General features: G+C 49.2%; 1 protein-coding gene and 1 pseudogene across 1 annotated transcript in view; one reads left to right on the forward strand and one right to left on the reverse strand.

The window, feature by feature from the left end:
* The first annotated feature begins 255 nt into the window (after positions 1 to 255).
* The window catches only part of sde2 (SDE2 telomere maintenance homolog (S. pombe)), a 51,963-nt gene continuing 33,741 nt past the window's right edge, over positions 256 to 18,477 (forward strand). Inside the window, exons 1-6 of the mRNA XM_059645160.1 lie at positions 256 to 406; positions 4,612 to 4,729; positions 5,265 to 5,376; positions 7,425 to 7,594; positions 10,606 to 10,717; positions 17,064 to 17,436. Of these exons, the coding sequence (XP_059501143.1) occupies positions 302 to 406; positions 4,612 to 4,729; positions 5,265 to 5,376; positions 7,425 to 7,594; positions 10,606 to 10,717; positions 17,064 to 17,436 (990 nt within the window). The 5' untranslated portion in view covers positions 256 to 301. The remainder of the gene's footprint in view (positions 407 to 4,611; positions 4,730 to 5,264; positions 5,377 to 7,424; positions 7,595 to 10,605; positions 10,718 to 17,063; positions 17,437 to 18,477) is intronic.
* LOC132209518 (basic proline-rich protein-like) lies at positions 422 to 2,581 on the reverse strand (annotated as a pseudogene).

Consider the following 18,477-nt stretch of genomic DNA (forward strand, 5'->3'; position numbering starts at 1 on the left):
CAATAGGGTTGCTGCTAGGGAGTGGACTGCAAGCATTATTCAGGATCATTAACGAACTGATGGTTTCGTGAGAATAAAATTCTTCGTCGGGACGGAGAACTCAGAAAAGTTGCTGCTTCTCTCCGACGCCTCAAACCCACGTGACAGCTACGGCTTCTGGCACTTTCCACCGCCAGCGGTGTCACATGGCTCCGGCAGGTCAGGTGGTCGCGTGCGTCCGCGTCATCCGTTCGGTGATGTCACCGCGTCAGCCCATTGACGCCGCGCCAAGGCGTAGCAACGCCAGCCCGAGGCCGCCCCGATGGAGGTCTGGGTCCGGCCGCTGCGTCAATCCCGGCTCTCGCTCCTGGTGCTGCAGCCCGGCTCCTCCGGCCTCGAGCTCAAACAACGCTGCTGCCGTGGGCAGGTGAGCCGTTCAGTGTCACTGTCTGCCGGTGCGGGCATGGAGAGACTGTGAGCCCCCCGGGGTGGGGAGGGGAGAAGGGGCGCTGGCTGTGAGCCCGCGGGGGGTGGGGGCGGAGCAGGCCGGGGGCGGTGCGGGGGCGGAGCAGGCCGGGGGCGGTGCGGGGGCGGAGCAGGCCGGGGGCGGAGCAGGCGGGGGGCGGTGCGGGGGCCAGGCGGGGGGCGGTGCGGGGGCCAGGCGGGGGGCGGTGCGGGGGCCAGGCGGGGGGCGGTGCGGGGGCCAGGCGGGGGGCGGTGCGGGGGCCAGGCGGGGGGCGGTGCGGGGGCCAGGCGGGGGGCGGTGCGGGGGCCAGGCGGGGGGCGGTGCGGGGGCGGGGCGGGGGCGGGGCGGGGGCGGAGCGGGCGGGGGACGGGGTGGAGCGGGCGGGGGGCGGGGTGGAGCGGGGGCGGAGCGGGCGGGGGGAGGGGCGGAGCGGGCGGGGGGAGGGGCGGAGCGGGCGGGGGGAGGGGCGGAGCGGGCGGGGGGCGGGGGGCGGGGCAGGCGGGGTGGGGGCGGAGGAGGTGGGGGCGGAGCGGGCGGGGGGCGGGGTGGGGGTGGGGGCGGAGCGGAGCGGGCGGGGTGGGGGCGTGGTGGGGGCGGGGGCGGAGCGGAGCGGGCGGGGGCGGGGTGGAGCGGAGCGGGCGGGGGCGGGGTGGAGCGGAGCGGGCGGGGGGCGGGGTGGGGGCGGAGGAGGGGCGGAGCGGGTGGGGGGTGGGGGCTGAGCGGGCGGGGGCGCGGGCGGGGCGGGGGCTGAGCGGGCGGGGGGCGCGGGCGGGGCGGGGGGGTGGGGCGGGGCGGGGGCTGAGCGGGCGGGGGGGGCGGGGCGGGGGCTGAGCGGGCGGGGTGGAGCGGGGGCGGAGCGGGCGGGGGGAGGGGCGGAGCGGGCGGGGGGAGGGGCGGAGCGGGCGGGGGCGGGGCAGGCGGGGTGGGGGCGGAGGGGGCGGGGGCGGGGCGGAGGAGGTGGGGGCGGGGGGCGGAGCGGAGCGGGCGGGGGGCGGGGCCGGAGCGGGCGGGGTGGGGGCGTGGCGGGGGCGGGGTGGGGGCGGGGGCGGGGTGGAGCGGAGCGGGCGGGGGGCGGGGTGGGGGCGGAGGAGGGGCGGAGCGGGTGGGGGGTGGGGGCGGAGCGGGCGGGGGGCGGGGCGGGGGCGGAGCGGGCGGGGGGCGGGGCGGGGGCTGAGCGGGCGGGGGGCGCGGGCGGGGCGGGGGCTGAGCGGGCGGGGGGCGCGGGCGGGGCGGGGGCTGGGGCGGGGCGGGGGCTGAGCGGGCGGGGGGTGGGGCGGGACGGGGGCTGAGTGGGCGGGGGGGCGGGACGGGGGCTGAGTGGGCGGGGGGGCGGGGCGGGGGCGGAGCGGGCGGTGGGGGCGGAGCAGGCGGCGGGCGGGCGGGGGGGGCGGAGCGGGGGGGGCAGGGGCTGGGACAGGGTGGAGGGCGGCAGGGGGGGTGGGCAGGGTCAAGGGAGGCGGGGAGGGGGGGCGTGGGCGGGTGGGATTGACGCTGGCTGTGGCGCCCCTGGGGGCGGTGGGCGCTAGCTGTGAGCCCCCTGGAGGCGGAGAGGTGGCGCTAGCTGTCAGCCCCCTGGTGGCGCGGATGGGGACCGCTGGCTGTGAACTCCCTGGGGGTGGGGGAGTGCTGGCTGTGAGCCCCCTGGGTGCGGGGCCGGAGAGGGGGTGGGGGGGTGCTGGCTGTGAACCCCCTGGGTGCAGGGCTGGGGAGGGAGTGGGGGGGTGCTGGCTGTGAACCCCCTCAGGGTGCGGGTGGAGAGGCGGGCACTGGCTGTGAGCCCCGTGGGGGTGGAGAGGGGGGCGCTGGCTGTGAGCCCCCTGGAGGTGGGGGTGGGGGTGCTGGCTGACATGTTCTTGGGTGCGGGATAGCGAAAAGAGGTGGGATTCGAGCAGGAGATGTCTGAATGCTGGTCGTGTGAGCAGGTGGCTAGACTCCTGTCAACATCGCTGAAGGACCAATGTCTTTGTGACTGTCTTGTCCACACTTTCCCTTGGTATCTTGCCGTACAGAGGCAACACCTCTTTTGTCTGCTTCGCTCTAACCTGCCTCTTCGATAAAATATGAAGTGATTTACACTCGTGAGTGTGTTGTATTCACCACTCACCATGCACTCCCCGCTTCCCTTGGGGAGAACATGTGTAGGGTAGTTAGTTGCTTTGTGGAACACCTCTTAAGTGTGAAAACATGATCTTGTGCGTTCTGTTATCCAATTTTTCTTCTCTGACCCTCATGCTCTTCAACCTCCTACAGTGTTTGAATGTAACTCTACCGAAGCTTGCAGTGCACGACCTAATCTGTTGATAACATGCTCCTCAGTGTTCCAGACTCAGCATGGTGTTCTGCAATTTAAGATCACATAACGCTGCCTCATTTTTAAAAAATAGATTGGTAATTTTTCTCCCTCTTCATGGTGAAGTAAAGGTGTTGTTTGTAAAGCAGGGAATCCTACTATAAACCTTGCTTCAGTATTAGCTTCAGAGGTAGCAGGAACTGCAGATGCTGGAGAATCTGAGATAACAAGCTGGGAAGCGGGATGAACGCCGCAGGCCTTCCTGCTCCTCTGCTTCTTGGCCTGCTGTGTTCATCCAGCTCTTCAGTATTAGCTTCTTGTGATTTTACTCTTTGAATCCACATAACATTCCAGTAAACCAACACTGCACTCCCTCCAAATGTATCCTCACTAAGGTGTTGTGTTTGGAATTGTTCACAGTACTCCAGGTGGATGCCGACAAGGCCTTTGTAGAGGCAAAGCTTGACTTCAGTCCCCTTGTTCTCTTTCCCTCCATTAACCACCTACAGCCATACAGTCTCTCTCCCCTATCCTTTATCTTCTCTCTTTCTTCCCTTGAACGCCCCTCTTTTCTTGCTGTCTCGTATCTCTCAAGAACAATTTGTTTCTATTTAATGGTTTTAATATCATGAGGCAGACTTAACATCAAGGTGTCAAATAAGTGAGATATGTAGGTGACGACAGCTTGATCAAAGGAACAACTTAACTGAGGAAAGAAGGGAAGGTGATTGGAGTTTAGGTATTTTCTGATCCACCTGTTCAGAAATGTTATTACACACGTTGGAGCAGGTGGGACTCTAAGTTGAGTCTCTAGGTTCAGAGGTAGGACCACTACTGTTACATTACAAGGCCCCTTCCTGGATTTTTAAACATAGCCTGGCAGTTAACTGCCAATCAGCACTAATGGTTGCATTCTCCCTGGCAATACTTCTGCTAATCAGGGATAGCATGCCAACCAATGAACACTGCCCCCTCATGCAGTGAGTTCGTTTTCCCCTCAAATTGCGAATTGCCCAGCTGTGTGCAAGATAAAAAGCTTCAACAGAATAGATCATTTTTCAGCAATACTGAAGTTCATACTGTCATACCAAATGATAATTTAAATAGATATTGGGATATGTTTGTGTGCAGAGGCATGAGTGCCTATCTATATCGAGAGTCACACAGCACGGAAAGAGACCCTTTGGTCCAACCAATCCATGCCGACCATAATCCCAAGCTAAACTAGTCCCACCTACTTGTGTTTGGCCCATATCCCTCCAAACAGTTCTTATTTGTGTACTTAGCTAAATGGCCTTCAAACGTTTTAACTCTGCCTGCATCTACCGCTTCCTTTGGAAGGTCGTTCCACTTGTAGAAAATTAACATGCAAGTACAGAGCAATTAGGAAGGCAAGTGATATGCTAGTATTTGTTAGAAAGTGATTAGACTATAGAAGTAAAGAATGTTACTCCAGTTATGTTGGTGAGGCTACTTTTGGTATATGCAGTTTTGGTTGCCTTGTATAAAGAAAATCATATTTGCCCTTGAGAGAGTGCAATGAAGGTACACTAGATTGATATTTTCATCCCAGAAACCATTCAGTGACGTGAGATTGAGAAGAAAAGGCCCATAGTTTAGAAGAATAATTGGTTGCAACATGGCATTAAGGGATATGAGGAAAATGTGCAGGGATGGAGTTGAGATAGGTCAGCTATTATTTTGCTGAATTGTGGAGCAGGCTTAAATAGCCCACCTTGGTTATTATTTCTTATGTCCATAGCATGTTGAAGTATAGATCGGTAATCTGGAGTTTGGGAAGTGCTTTACCTTTTTGGTGCTTGTGCTGTTGTTACCTGGGTTTTAATTTTCTTTAAATTTAATTTTTGTAATATAGGGGCTCCCCATTGCAGATGTTTACCTGAAATATAATGGAAAGCTGGTCGATGAAGAAACTGAGCTGCAACATGGAGGAATTTACAGTCTGGAACAGAGACTTTTCGGAGGGAAAGGAGGTAATTCTTCCACATGTCTGTGCCTTCCTATATTTTATCATCTACATAGAGTTGGAGCCTGCTGTACGTACCCTTCTACTTAATATGGTGTCATTGTTTTTATGTATAGTCTGAGGTTGACTCCTGCATCTCTGCACCTCTCTATGTTAACGTGACTGGTAGGTGCTGCAGTGATGATCTGATCTGGGTGTGCATGTGTTTGCACACACACATCTAATCTCTTTACAAACTGTGTATCTGGTAGATGATGCCTACTCAGAAGCAATAAAATGCTTACGCTGTAATTGCTGTTTTTAATTTCAAATTATTTTGTATGACATTGCAAAACACAACATGTCAGGATAGCCATCGTTTACTTAGCTAACTTCAAGCTGTTGTATAAATATTCTCTGAATCTCTGCTTTTGTTTCCCCTCTAAGAATGTCACTGTGCAGTCTTTGAGGTTGCAAAGAAATTGAAATGAAGACCTATTGAGATTTTAGATGATGCAGACAGTGGAGTGGCTTGTAAACTTCTCAACTTTGTCATTGTTTAGGCTTTGGGTCGATGCTTCGTGCCCTTGGAGCTCAAATTGAGAAAACTACAAACCGAGAGGCTTGTCGGGATTTAAGTGGAAGGAGACTGCGGGATGTAAACCATGAAAAGGCGTAAGGCACTCGGCTCACCAACAGATGAATTGCTTTAAAGTGTACTTATTGACTATTGCACAAGTTTGTTTTCCAATGATGTGAGTTATTAGTCTAGTGAGACTGTAGGGAATCTGGCAGAGAAATTTCTCAGTGAGAACAGACAGCACTTCATTAGTGAAAAAATCAAAGCAAAATGAGTAAAAATAGTTTCCCACAACTAAGTTATGATCCGGAATGTTCCACCTGAAAAGCAGTTGGAGATTCAATTGTGCCTTTAAAAGAGAATTGAATAAAAACTAGGAGAAAGTATATTACGGATGTGCAGGGTTGCTTTTGCAGAGTGCTGGTGTAGGATGTACAGGCCAAACACTTGTCTCCTGGGAGGTAATGACTGTGTAATTTCACAAAAGACTCTCAGTATTAAACCAAAGATGATGTTCTGTAATTCGCTTAGACTGGGAACATATTGATTTATGATAGTGTTAGGCAGGTTGACCTTCAATAACTAAACAGTGTGCTGGGAATGATCTCCAGCTAATGACTTCCTCAATGGAGGAGCGGTCACACAGCCTAGTCTAGTCATAGGCTAGTTCAGTCATGGAACACAGTACCCAGCTATGAAAGTCTTCAGAAATAATACATGAGCTTGGGTTAGTTGGGCTTCCTTGTCAATTTTAATCTCCCTGTCCCTGTGTTGAGGGGCCTGACTTTGAGCTGGCATCTTGCTGTTGGACATTGAGGTGGAATGTACGGTCCATTGCTGCATTGGCAGGAAGATTTATGAAGAGCAAGCTTACCTTGTGATCCCCATAGTGCTTTTGAAGACCAGGCACTGGCCTGGTTTCCCACCAAGTGGCATAGAGATCAGAACGGACTTCTAGTCGACTGTTGATTGCACTGTGTGATCCAGTTAATATTATGCTGCTTCATATAGAAACCTTAAAAATGGATGCTGCTTCTGCATGGCCCGTTTGTAATCTGCAGAGTGAGATCAGCTTGCTGCATAGTCATGCAGCTTGAAAGGCATGTTGGTATTACTTTCAACTACACTCCGAGTTGATTAGGGAGTCAACCAGAATTCTTGCTTCTACACATACCAGCCTCTGGTTTTTAATGTGAGAGTAGACTAGGTTTAAGAATTTGCTACTAGACTGTGTTAGTGTGAGCTTTCTCACAGCTGGTAGCACTTTCATTTTTAAATTACAAAAATATATACCTTATTCATAAAATATCTTTGTGTGTATATATAGAATGTACATGCAGTCGCAAATGCAATTCTGTTCTGTACAGTAACATATCAACAAAACAAGCTTTGGAATTTGACTCCATCCAAAAACCTCTCTTACACATACAGTATTATATTTACGTACATTTGAGGCACCAGAAGGGTCTGATAACTGAACAGACCCTCAGTTACCTTCAGCAGGAAGACCTCAGACCGAGATCTTTCCCCAGTGTGCCCTAGCAGTTGCCGTCCCAAGCTTTTGACCATCCCTCGGCATGTAATCCTGGACCTTGTAATGGGCTAGTCTGCAAATCACCTGAGTCAGAAAGCTGTCAATTCAAAGACTTTGGTGTGAAATCTAGGCTGCCAATCCAGTGCAGGCTGCAGGAGATAATAAAATGTGAGGCTGGATGAACACAGCAGGCCAAGCAGCATCTCAGGAGCACAAAAGCTAAAGGCTGAAGGAGAGCTGCATCTTTGAGGCAAGACTTTAAATGAAGGCCTTGTCTACTCCTTTGTAAAGAACATGTACGACGCCAGGGTGAGCAGGGGAATTCTCCTGAGTGCCTCAGTCTTGTTAAACATATTATCACGTTGCTATTGTGACTTTACTGAATACCAATTGGTAGCTGTGTTTTTTCTCCATTATTATAATGACTCCTGTCTGATAAATACTTAATTAATAGTAACGCATTTTCTAATGTCATTCACTCATGGGACAGGTTATAGGCTAGAGGGCCACATTATGCAAAACTCGATAGGAGAAGAGGTAGCCTAAGCTGCTACTGTGACTGTAATGTTTGAGAATTTGAAACCTATGATACTTGCTGTTTTGGTACAGTATGGCTGAATGGATAAAGAAGCAAGCAGATCGGGAAGCAGAGAAAGAACAGAAGCGATTGGAACGGTTACAACGCAAGCTTGCTGAGCCAAAGCACTATTTCTCTGACCCACAGTACGAGCAACAATTGGATGAAATGTCTGAGCGCCTGGAGGATTCAGTGCTTAAAGGTTTGAGGAAACCATATCCACCCAGCAGTGTCACAGTTGTAGTTAATATTTCCTAACAGGATGCTTATATTCTGACACACATCTGGAGCAGGTGGGATTCGAACATGGACATTCTGGCCCAGAGGTAGAGGCACTACCACTGCACCACAAGGTCCCTTGCGTACTATGAGAACTGCTTTATGGAATGATTCGGCTATTCGCTCTCCCAAGTTGGGCTCTGGATCTTTGAGAGAGTAGGAGACTGTGTATAATGTTTTATAGTGGAGGAAGGGCAGTTCTTCACAAGTGATCAGAATCCGCTTCAGCCAGTCCTAAGGCCAACTGAGGACCTGGACAGATTGCTCGAGATTGGTGGATGGGATGGTCTAGCCTCCCTCCCTCCCTCCCGACTGCTGGAGTGAAACAAAATTAATTTATTCATTCATGGGATTTGGTGTCGCTGGCTGGGCCAGCACTACTTCTCAAGGGCAACAGGGGTGGGCAAGATAATGGTGAGCTGCTGCAGTAAATTTGCCATAGGTAGACCCCTAATGCCATTAGGGAGAGAATTTTAGGATTTTGACCCAGTGACACTGAAGGAACAGAGATTGTATTTCCAAGTCAGAAAGGTGAGAGCTTGGAGGATACTTGCAGACGGTGACGTTGCCATACACTTGCTGTCTTTATCCTTCCTGATGCTGGTGGTTGTGTTTGGAAGGTACAGTCTTAGGAGCTCTGGTAAATTTCTGCAGCTATCATGTAGTTGGTACACCCTGCTGCTATTGAGTGTCATTGGAGGGAATGGAGTTTGTGAATGTGGTGCCAATCAAGTGGGGAAATTTGTCCTCGATGGTACAAAAGCAGAAATTGCTAGAAAAGCTCAGTAGGACTGGCAGCATCTGTGGAGAGAAAACCGTTAACATTTCAGATCCAGTGACCCACCCTTAGAACCGGGATGGTGTCAAGGTTCTTGTGTTGTTGAGCTGCGCTCATCCAGTTAAGACTCCTTTACACTCCAGACTTGAGCCTTGTACATGATGAAGCAGCTTTGGGGAGTCAAGAGGTGAGTCACTCCCTGCAGAATTCCTAGGCTCTGACTTACTGTTCTAGCCCCTGTATTTTTATGGCTAGTAAAGTTCAGTTTCTGGCCAGTGGTAACCCCAGGATATTGATAGTGGGGCAATTCAGTGATAGTGCCATTGAGAGTCAAAGGGTGGAGATGGTCAATCCGACCCCACCACCCAAGACATTTTTCCATCCCCACCCCTGTCTGCTTTCCGGAGAGACCACTCTCTCCGTGACTCCCTTGTTCGCTCCACACTGCCCTCCAACCCCACCACACCCGGCACCTTCCCCTGCAACCGCAGGAAATGCTACACTTGCCCCCACACCTCCTCCCTCACCCCTATCCCAGGCCCCAAGATGACATTCCACATTAAGCAGTAGTTCACCTGCACATCTGCCAGTGTGGTATACTGCATCCACTGTACCCGGTGTGGCTTCCTCTACATTGGGGAAACCAAGCGGAGGCTTGGGGACCGCTTTGCAGAACACCTCCGCTCAGTTCGCAACAAACAACTGCACCTCCCAGTCGCAAACCATTTCCACTCCCCCTCCCATTCTTTAGAAGACATGTCCATCATGGGCCTCCTGCAGTGCCACAATGATGCCACCCGTAGGTTGCAGGAACAGCAACTCATATTCCGCCTGGGAACCCTGCAGCCCAATGGTATCAATGTGGACTTCACAAGCTTCAAAATCTCCCCTTCCCCCACCGCATCCCAAAACCAGCCCAGTTTGTCCCCTCCCCCCACAGCACCACACAACCAACCCAGCTCTTCCCCTCCACCCACTGCATCCCAAAACCAGTCCAACCTGTCTCTGCCTCCCTAACCTGTTCTTCCTCTCACCCATCCCTTCCTCCCACCCCAAGTCGCACCCCCATCTACCTACTAACCTCATCCCACCTCCTTGACCTGTCCGTCTTCCCTGGACTGACCTATCCCCTCCCTACCTCCCCACCTATACTCTCCTCCCCACCTATCTTCTTTACTGTCCATCTTTGGTCCGCCTCCCCCTCTGTCCCTATTTATTCCAGAACCCTCACCCCATCCCCCTCTCTGATGAAGGGTCTAGGCCCGAAACGTCAGCTTTTGTGCTCCTGAGATGCTGCTGGGCCTGCTGTGTTCATCCAGCCTCACATTTTATTATCTTGGAATTCCCCAGCATCTGCAGTTCCCATTATCTCGGGTGGAGATGGTTGTTGCTTAGCAATTGTATGGTGTAAATGTTACTTGCCAGTATTCAGCCAACTCTGGATATTGCCCAGGTCTTGCTCCATTTGGATGTGGTCCCCTTTGGTATCTGAGGAATTGTGAATGATGATGAATATTGTGCAGTCAATAAGGAGGGTAGTGCTTATATGGAGTAAAGAAACTAAGCTGCCAGATAGGGGGTAAAGAACTTTGGGTTCTGTAGTTTTAGTAACAATTTTGGAAGCTGAATTTAACATAATGCAAAATGAAGGAGGCCTTCAGTTTATTTTGGGAGAGTCCATAATTAGGATTGAACACATTGCAGATAAGCATTAATTGATTCCAATTCAGTAATAAAATGCGTATGAGGAGGTAATGATCTGGTGGCATTATCACCCATCTGTTAATCCGGAAACACACTCGGCTAATGAAGAAGGAGCAGCATTTTGAAATCTTGTGATCTCAAGTAAACCTGTTCGATTATAACCTGCAGTTGTGTGACTTCCGATTTTGTCCAGACCCACGGCAATGTGGCTGACTCCCAGTGCCCTCTGAAATGGCCCAGCAAGCCATAGTTCAAGGGCAGCTGGGGACAGGCAGTAAATGCTGGCCAGCCAGCAATGCCCCCGAGTGAATTTTAAAAAAAACTTGTTGGCAGGGAAGCAAGTGCAAATCTGCTATTTACCGGACAATTGTACTGAAAATTTTACAAAGCATTGTCTTTCTAAGAATCCTTTTTCCCTGTATAGATATTGGTGTATTCCTGTTTCTGTCCAGGTTTACAAGCATCGTCGAGTGATGTGGTGGCGGCAGAGAGTGGAGCTGTTCGAAAGCGTGCATTCCCTGCCACAAATACAGAGGCAAAGGGCAGAAAGAAGAAATGTCTCTGGTAAACGAGTAAACTTGTCTTGCCTTTCCTTATTTTCTGGGCTTCTACTGCTTCTACTTTGCATTTGTTTTCTCCACTGTCCACGTCCTTGCAGGTAGTTCCGTGTCTTTGCAGTCTTTTCCGTTTTGGACTATGGCAGAGAATGAGCAGTATAGCTCAGCCTGGATTTGTTTTATGCTGACCTGCGCAAAAGCTACAAGAGCACAGAAAGAATTGAACCAGGGATCTCCCTGAGTTAATGGCACTGCCATTAAAATATTTTAGAAACATGCTGTTTTCGAGTGCAGAGTGTAGGTAATGTGTACATCATGCCTATGTTAAATTTTTCAAGAATCAGTTAAGCCCCCTGGTAAAACTTTCCCTATTATCCTGCAAATTAGTCCTTGTGCTTTTGTGGAAGTTCCCGAAGCAATCTGATTTTCCGTATTTGCACATTTCAGATTTAATACTTCTGTGAAGAAATTTATCCTCATTTCTCCTCTTTATTTTAAATTTATGACCTTTGACTAAACCCTTTGCCGGGGGATCTCTCGAAGTCAATTTTAAATACATTAACCTGGCCTCTGCATGACTTTTTCTGCTCTAAGAACGTCCCACCTTTTCAAATCTTCACCTAACTAAACTCCCTCGTTCTTGCCATCAATTTGATGAAATACCTCCATATCTTCTCCAGGGCTTTGGTATCCTTCCTAAAGTGTGGTGCCAGGAATTATATATAATTAAGTAGTCAGTCAGACCAAATTGCAGAAATGTAGAGTGTATGAGTTTTTTTTGGCTGGGAGTTGTGTTCAAATGCCTTGTGTGTTGGACCAGTTGATACTTTTCACTGGATGGGAGCAGAAATACCATAATTTGCAGAGGCACAGTTGTTCAAATTTTTGTTCCTATCTTTACACAGGTGTAAAGATTTTTGGGCAACAGAAGTAAATTGGATTGAGATCCTTGTGTCATAATAATTTGTTGCATTAGGTTCACACATTTAAAAAATGATCAAGATAGGCATGCTGGCTCCCAGCAAAAGTTTGAAAGAGGAGGCGATATCAGATGATTTCACAATGAACAAAATGATTGTGGAAAGCATGCATATTGTTTGACAGAATAGGAATGATATGCGCATTCGTAACGTGCTTCACTTCACCTGTCCAACATTATCATTTCTCACAAAACCTTTCATTCTAAGTTGGTAATGTTGCCAATTTGAAGTGAGGATTTCTCATGTCAGATCACTGGTGGAAGTGAATGCCTTCTGAGTTTGGGATTGAAGTTGTCTGTAGGATGCCACCTCCACCCCAAAGTGAAATAATCTGCAGGCATTTACTATTGGGTTGAGTTATTCATGTATGAGACCTGTGAATGCCAGTGTGGATGTGTGTGTCCAAATGCCTTTGTGCTGGAAATGAGATGTAACAATTTGCGAACTCAGAGCTCGTGCCCCAGGTTCAGATGTAACAGCTTTCTCTCTCTCTCTCTCTCTCTCTATTTTTTGTTAAAAAGGCTTTCAGTTCCCTAAACTTGCCTACTACAGGTTGCTCTCCTATAACATGATTATTGCATTCTTGTGCAAACCCATGCTATAGAAAATTGCATTTTAGAGATATTACTATAGAAAATTGGTATACTGTGTAGTAGAAAGTTCTGTTATACAAAGTGTCCAGTATTCATCAGTTGCAGTACAGCTAATTTGCATTAATGAAACATGCATTATGGAAGAAATACCTGTAGTAATATTGAGTTACCCTAAATTAAGTACTGTTTTCCTACTATATTCATGTATTCATTCTTTTAGAACATAGAACATAGAACAGTACAGCACAGCACAGAACAGGCCCTTCAGCCCACAATGTTGTGCTGACCATTGATCCTCATGTATGCACCCTCAAATTTCTGTGACCATATGCATGTCCAGCAGTCTCTTAAATGACCCCAATGACCTTGCTTCCACAACTGCTGCTGACAACGCATTCCATGCTCTCTCAACTCTCTGTGTAAAGAACCCGCCTCTGACATCCCCTCCATACTTTCCTCCAACCAGCTTAAAACTATGACCCCTCGTGCTAGCCATTTCTGCCCTGGGAAATAGTCTCTGGCTATCAACTCTATCTATGCCTCTCATTATCTTGTATACCTCAATTAGGTACCCTCTCCTCCTCCTTTTCTCCAATGAAAAGAGACCGAGCTCAGTCAACCTCTCTTCATAAGATAAGCCCTCCAGTCCAGGCAGCATCCTGGTAAACCTCCTCTGAACCCTCTCCAAAACATCCACATCTTTCCTATAATAGGGCGCCCAGAACTGGACGCAGTATTCCAAGTGCGGTCTAACCAAAGTTTTATAGAGCTGCAACAAGATCTCACGACTCTTAAACTCAATCCCCCTGTTAATGAAAGCCAAAACACCATATGCTTTCTTAACCACCCTGTCCACTTGGGTGGCCATTTTAAGGGATCTATGTATCTGCACACCAAGATCCCTCTGTTCCTTCACACTGCCAAGAATCCTATCCTTAATCCTGTACTCAGCTTTCAAATTCGACCTTCCAAAATGCATCACCTCGCATTTATCCAGGTTGAACTCCATCTGCCACCTCTTAGCCCATCTCTGCATCCTGTCAATGTCCCGCTGCAGCTTACAACAGCCCTCAACGACACCTTCGACCTTTGTGTCGTCTGCAAACTTGCTGACCCATCCTTCAATCCTCTCATCCAAGTCATTAGTAAAAATTACAAACAGTAGAGGCCCAAGGACAGAGCCCTGTGGAACCCCACTCACCACTGACTTCCAGGCAGAATATTTTCCTTCTACTACCACTCGCTGTCTTCTGTTGGCCAGCCAATTCTGTATCCAGGCAGCTAAGTTCCCCTGTATCCCATTCCTCCTGACCTTCTGAATGAGCCTACCATGGGCAACCTTATCAAATGCCTTACTGAAGTCCATATACACCGCGTCCACAGCTCGACCCTCATCAACCTTTCTAGTCACATCCTCAAAAAACTCTAAGGTTTGTGAGGCGTGACCTACCCCTCTCAAAGCTGTGTTGACTGTATTTGATCAAGCCATGCTCTTCCAGATGGTCATAAATCCTATCCCTCAGAATCCTTTCTAACACCTTGCAGACGACAGACGTGAGACTTACTGGTCTGTAATTGCCAGGGATTTCCCTATTTCCTTTCTTGAAGAGAGGAATTACATTTGCCTCTCTCCAGTCCTCAGGTACGATTCCAGTGGAGAGCGAGGATGCAAAGATCTTCGCAAGTGGCGAAGCAATTGCATTTCTCGCTTCCCTAAGCGGCCGAGGACAAATCTGGTCCGGGCCTGGCGACTTGTCAATCTTAATGTTTGACAAAATTTTCAGCACATCAGCTTCCTCTATCTCTATCCATTCCAGCATGCACACCTGCTCTTCAAAGGTTTCATTCACTACAAAGTTCGTTTCTTTCGTAAAGACAGAAGCAAAAAACTCATTTAGGGCTTCCCCTACCTCCTCAGACTCCACACACAAGTTCCCTATGCTATCCCTGATCGGCCCCACTCTTTCTTTGACCATTCTCTTATTTCTCACATATGTGTAAAATGCCTTTGTGTTTTCCCTGATTCGTTCTGCCAAGCCTTTCTCGTGCCCCCTCCTGGCTCTCCTCAGACCATTTTTGAGCTCCTTCCTTGCCTGCGTGTAATCCTCTCTAGCTGAACTTGACCCTAGCTTCCTCCACCTTATGTAAGCTACCTTCTTCCTTTTCACAAGAAGCTCCACCGCTCTCGTCATCCAAGGTTCCTTTATCTTACCCCTTCTTGCCTGTCTCAGAGGGACATATTTACTCATCACTCGCAACAACTGTTCCTTAAACAGTCTCCACATGTCTATAGTGCCCTTACCATGGAACAATTGCTCCCAGTCCATGCTTCCTAACTCATGTCTAATCGCGTCATAGTTTCCTGTTCCCCAATTAAATATCCTCCCATTTTGTCAATCCTCTCCTTCTCCATTGCTATGTAGAATGTGAGGCAGTTATGGTCACTATCACCAAAATGCTCTCCCACCACAAGATCCGATACCTGCCCTGGCTCGTTTCCGAGCACCAAGTCTAGAATGGCCTCTCCCCTCGTCGGCCTGTCAACGTACTGAGTTAGGAAACCCTCCTGAACACACCTTACAAAAACAGCTCCATTCAAATCTTCTGCTCGAAGGAGGTTCTAATCAATATTGGGATAGTTAGTCACCCATTACAACAACCCTACTACGTCCACACTTTTCCAAAATGTGTCGACCTATGCTTTCTTCAATCTCCCTGCTGCTATTGGGGGGCCTGTAGTAAACCCCTAACGAGGTGACTACTCCCTTGCTGTTCCTAATTTCCACCCATACTGACTCAGTCGGCAGATCTTCCTCGACAATGGAAGCTTCTGTAGCTGTGATACCCTCTCTGATTAGTAGTGCTACACCCCCTCCTCTTTTTCCCCCCTCCCTATTCTTTTTAAATGTTCTAAACCCTGGAACATCCAGCAACCATTCCTGCCCATGAGAAACCCATGTCTCTGTTATGGCCACAACATCATAGCACCAGGTACTGATCCATGCTCTAAGTTCATCACTTTTATTCCTGATACTCTTTGCATTAAAGCAAACACACTTTAACCGATCCCTTGGTTCCTTCCCAGGAAAATCCTTCCCACTAGCTGGTCTACCTCTTGCTACTGCCTCACCTGCATCAACTCTCACCTCCGGTATACAGCTCAGGTTCCCACCCCCCCCTGCCATACTAGTTTAAACCCTCTCGAACTACTCGAGCAAACCTTCCACCCAGGACATTGGTCCCCTTCCAGTTCAGATGCAACCCGTCCTTCTTGTACAGGTCCCACCTTCCCCAAAAGGCATCCCAATTATCTACATATCTGAAGCCCTCTCTCCTACACCAGCTGCGTAGCCATGTGCTCAGCTGCGCCCGCTCCCTGTTCCTCGCCTCGCTATCTCGTGGCACCGGTAGTAAACCAGAGAACACTACTCTGTTCGTCCTGCTCTGCAGCTTCCATCCTAACTCCCTGAAATCACTTTTTATATCCTCAATCCTATTTCTGGCTATATCATTAGTGCCAATATGTAACACGATTTCTGGCTGTTCGCCCTCCCCTTTTAGAACCTTATACACCTGATTGGAGACGTCCCGGACCCTGGCACCAGGGAGGCAACATACCTTCCGGGAATCCCAATCCTGACCTCAAAATCTCCTGTCAATTCCCCTAACTATTGAGTCCCCTACCACGAGTACTTTTCTATTCTGCCCCCTTCCCTTCTTTGCCACAGTGTCAGGCTCAGTGCCAGAGAACTGACTACTATGGCTTTCCTCTGGTAGGTCATCCCCCCCCAGCAGTATCCAAAACGGTATACTTATTGCTGAGGGGAATGCCCACAGGGGATCTCTGCTCTGTCTGTCTGTCCCCTTTCCTCCCCCTAACTGTAAACCATCTATCCTTGTCCTGAGCCTTAGGAGTGACCAACTCCCAGTAACTCCTCTCAATTACCCCCTCTGCCTCCCGAATGATCCGTAGTTCATCCAGTTCCAGCTCCATTTCCCTAACACGGTTTTCAAGGAGCTGTAGTTGGGTGCACTTCCCGCAGATGTAGCCAGCGGAGACGTGTGCCACGTCTCCCAACTGCCACATTCTGCAGGAGGAGCAAGCAACTGCCCTGGCATCCATACCCCACTTATCTGAACACCCACTCAGTACTAAAGTAGAAAGCTTAGTTCAAGTTGCTATAAAATTAATAACAAACTTATATTCAATAGAGAAAGTTTAGAATGTACTTTACCTTATTATCTTCCAGTTTGTATCGTTAATACGATTCATTCATTAGCATTGCTTGTTCCACCTTACTATTAAAGGCTCTTTTTTGTCAAATGGAAGAGTGTCCATTTTCCAGCAATTAAATGGAGGAAAAAATTATAAACTGTGAATTGTTATTTTTCCCTCATTTTTACATTGCCTCAGCAAGTAAGCCATATTGAACAGTTATGAAATGCGCTGAAATCATCACATGGAAAGCGTTCATCTAGCCTAGCCTGTCCGTGCTGGTGTCTCTGAAAGTAATTTCTTTGAATCTAATAGCATATCATTCTGTTCCTTTATCAGTAATGGACTGATCTAGCTTACCTTTAAATACAACCTTGCTATTTGCCACAAGAGCTCCATGTGTGGCCAAACTGCCACCTAACCATTCTCTGGGAGAGAGAAGTTTCTCAAATACTTTACTGAATGTATCAAGCTGGTCTTCCTGGTTTGATCACCCACAAGTTAAAACTTCATGCAGAAATTTGCCTTTTGTGGAGGAAGATTTATGGGTTTTATTTCTTATAGGATGGGAGCAGTGGATTTAGAAGTATCTGGGAGTTCTGATGAGGAGAGCACAGCAGACAGTGAGTCCTCTGAGGTTCCATCTCACTCCAAGAGTCCTGTGGAATGCGAAAGTGTAAAGAATGGCAACGTTGACATTGTGAAGGACTTGTATCCTAGCCCCTGTGCTGACCCATCTGTGCCTGAGCCGATTTCGATACAGCAGGAAACTCTAAACCAAAAACAACTGGGAGTCAGCAGCAAAACGGAACCAACAACTTCAAGTTCGCAGGACAGCAGCGAGCTTGTAACAGAAGAGGGTGCCAGAGAGAGTTCTGAAGAGGTGGAGAAAGTCCCAACTGATACACAGGATGATGAGAATGCACCAAAAGCTGTTGTAAGTCCTAGTTTCTTTTATGGTTTCTTAATTTTTGTAATGGAGGTTATTTCAAAATAAGTGTTATGGTAAAGTAATGGATTGACGAAAATATTTTCATGCTTTTGAAAACTTCTGTAAATCACTCCTGCACTATTGGATTTGCACAACTTGAAAAACTTACTCTGACAGTTGGCTTCAGTTCTTCACTACTGATTTTGCGATAGCAAGACGACATTCATCAGCCAGCTCTCAGATAAGAGTGATCAGTGTTTTTGTGAATTGCATGAAGAACTTTTCATGTTTTCACATTTTTCCATCTAAACTTTGACATCTATTTGAGTGCTGAGTCATAAGGGTCTGAGCATCCTCCCTCCAGCAGAAGCCAGGCACTTGCATGAGTACAACAGCCCCTCATTACTGAGATAGAAAGAACTGCCAATGCTGGAATCAGAGATAAGTGTGGAGCTATAGGAGCACAGCAGGCCAGACAGCATCAGAGGAGCAGGAAAGCTGACGTTTCAGTTCGGGACTCTTCTGCAGAAGTGGGGGAGGGAGCTCAGAAATAAACAGGAGGGGTGGGGCCGTGGAAGGCAGGTGGGATGGTGATAGCTGAGTGCAGGTAGGCAGTGGTGGGGATTGGTCAGTGAGGCGGGAGGAACGGATAGGTGGGAGAGAAGACAGACTTTAGATTCAAAGTCTCCCCGTCCCTGACCTCATCCCACGAGCAACCCTCCCTCTCATCCCTACCTCCTTGACCTGTCTTCTCTCCCACCTATCTGCTCCTCCCACCTCACTGACCAATTCCCACCACTGCCTACCTGCACTCACCTATCACCGTCCCACCTACCTTCCCAGCCCCACCCCTCCTCTCTATTTCAGAAGTCCCTTTGCCCTCCCCCCATTTCTGAAGAAGTGTCCTGACCTGAAACGTCAGCTTTCCTCCTCTGCTGCCTGATCTGCTGTGTCCCTCCAGCTCCACTGTTATCTCAGCTCCTCATTACTGCCCAGTGATGTTTGCCTCAATTTCTCACAAGTTTGAATTTTAGGTGACTGAAGTGA

This window comes from Stegostoma tigrinum, chromosome 4 (genome assembly GCF_030684315.1).
Source record: "Stegostoma tigrinum isolate sSteTig4 chromosome 4, sSteTig4.hap1, whole genome shotgun sequence".
Classification (NCBI taxonomy): Eukaryota; Metazoa; Chordata; class Chondrichthyes; order Orectolobiformes; family Stegostomatidae; genus Stegostoma; species Stegostoma tigrinum.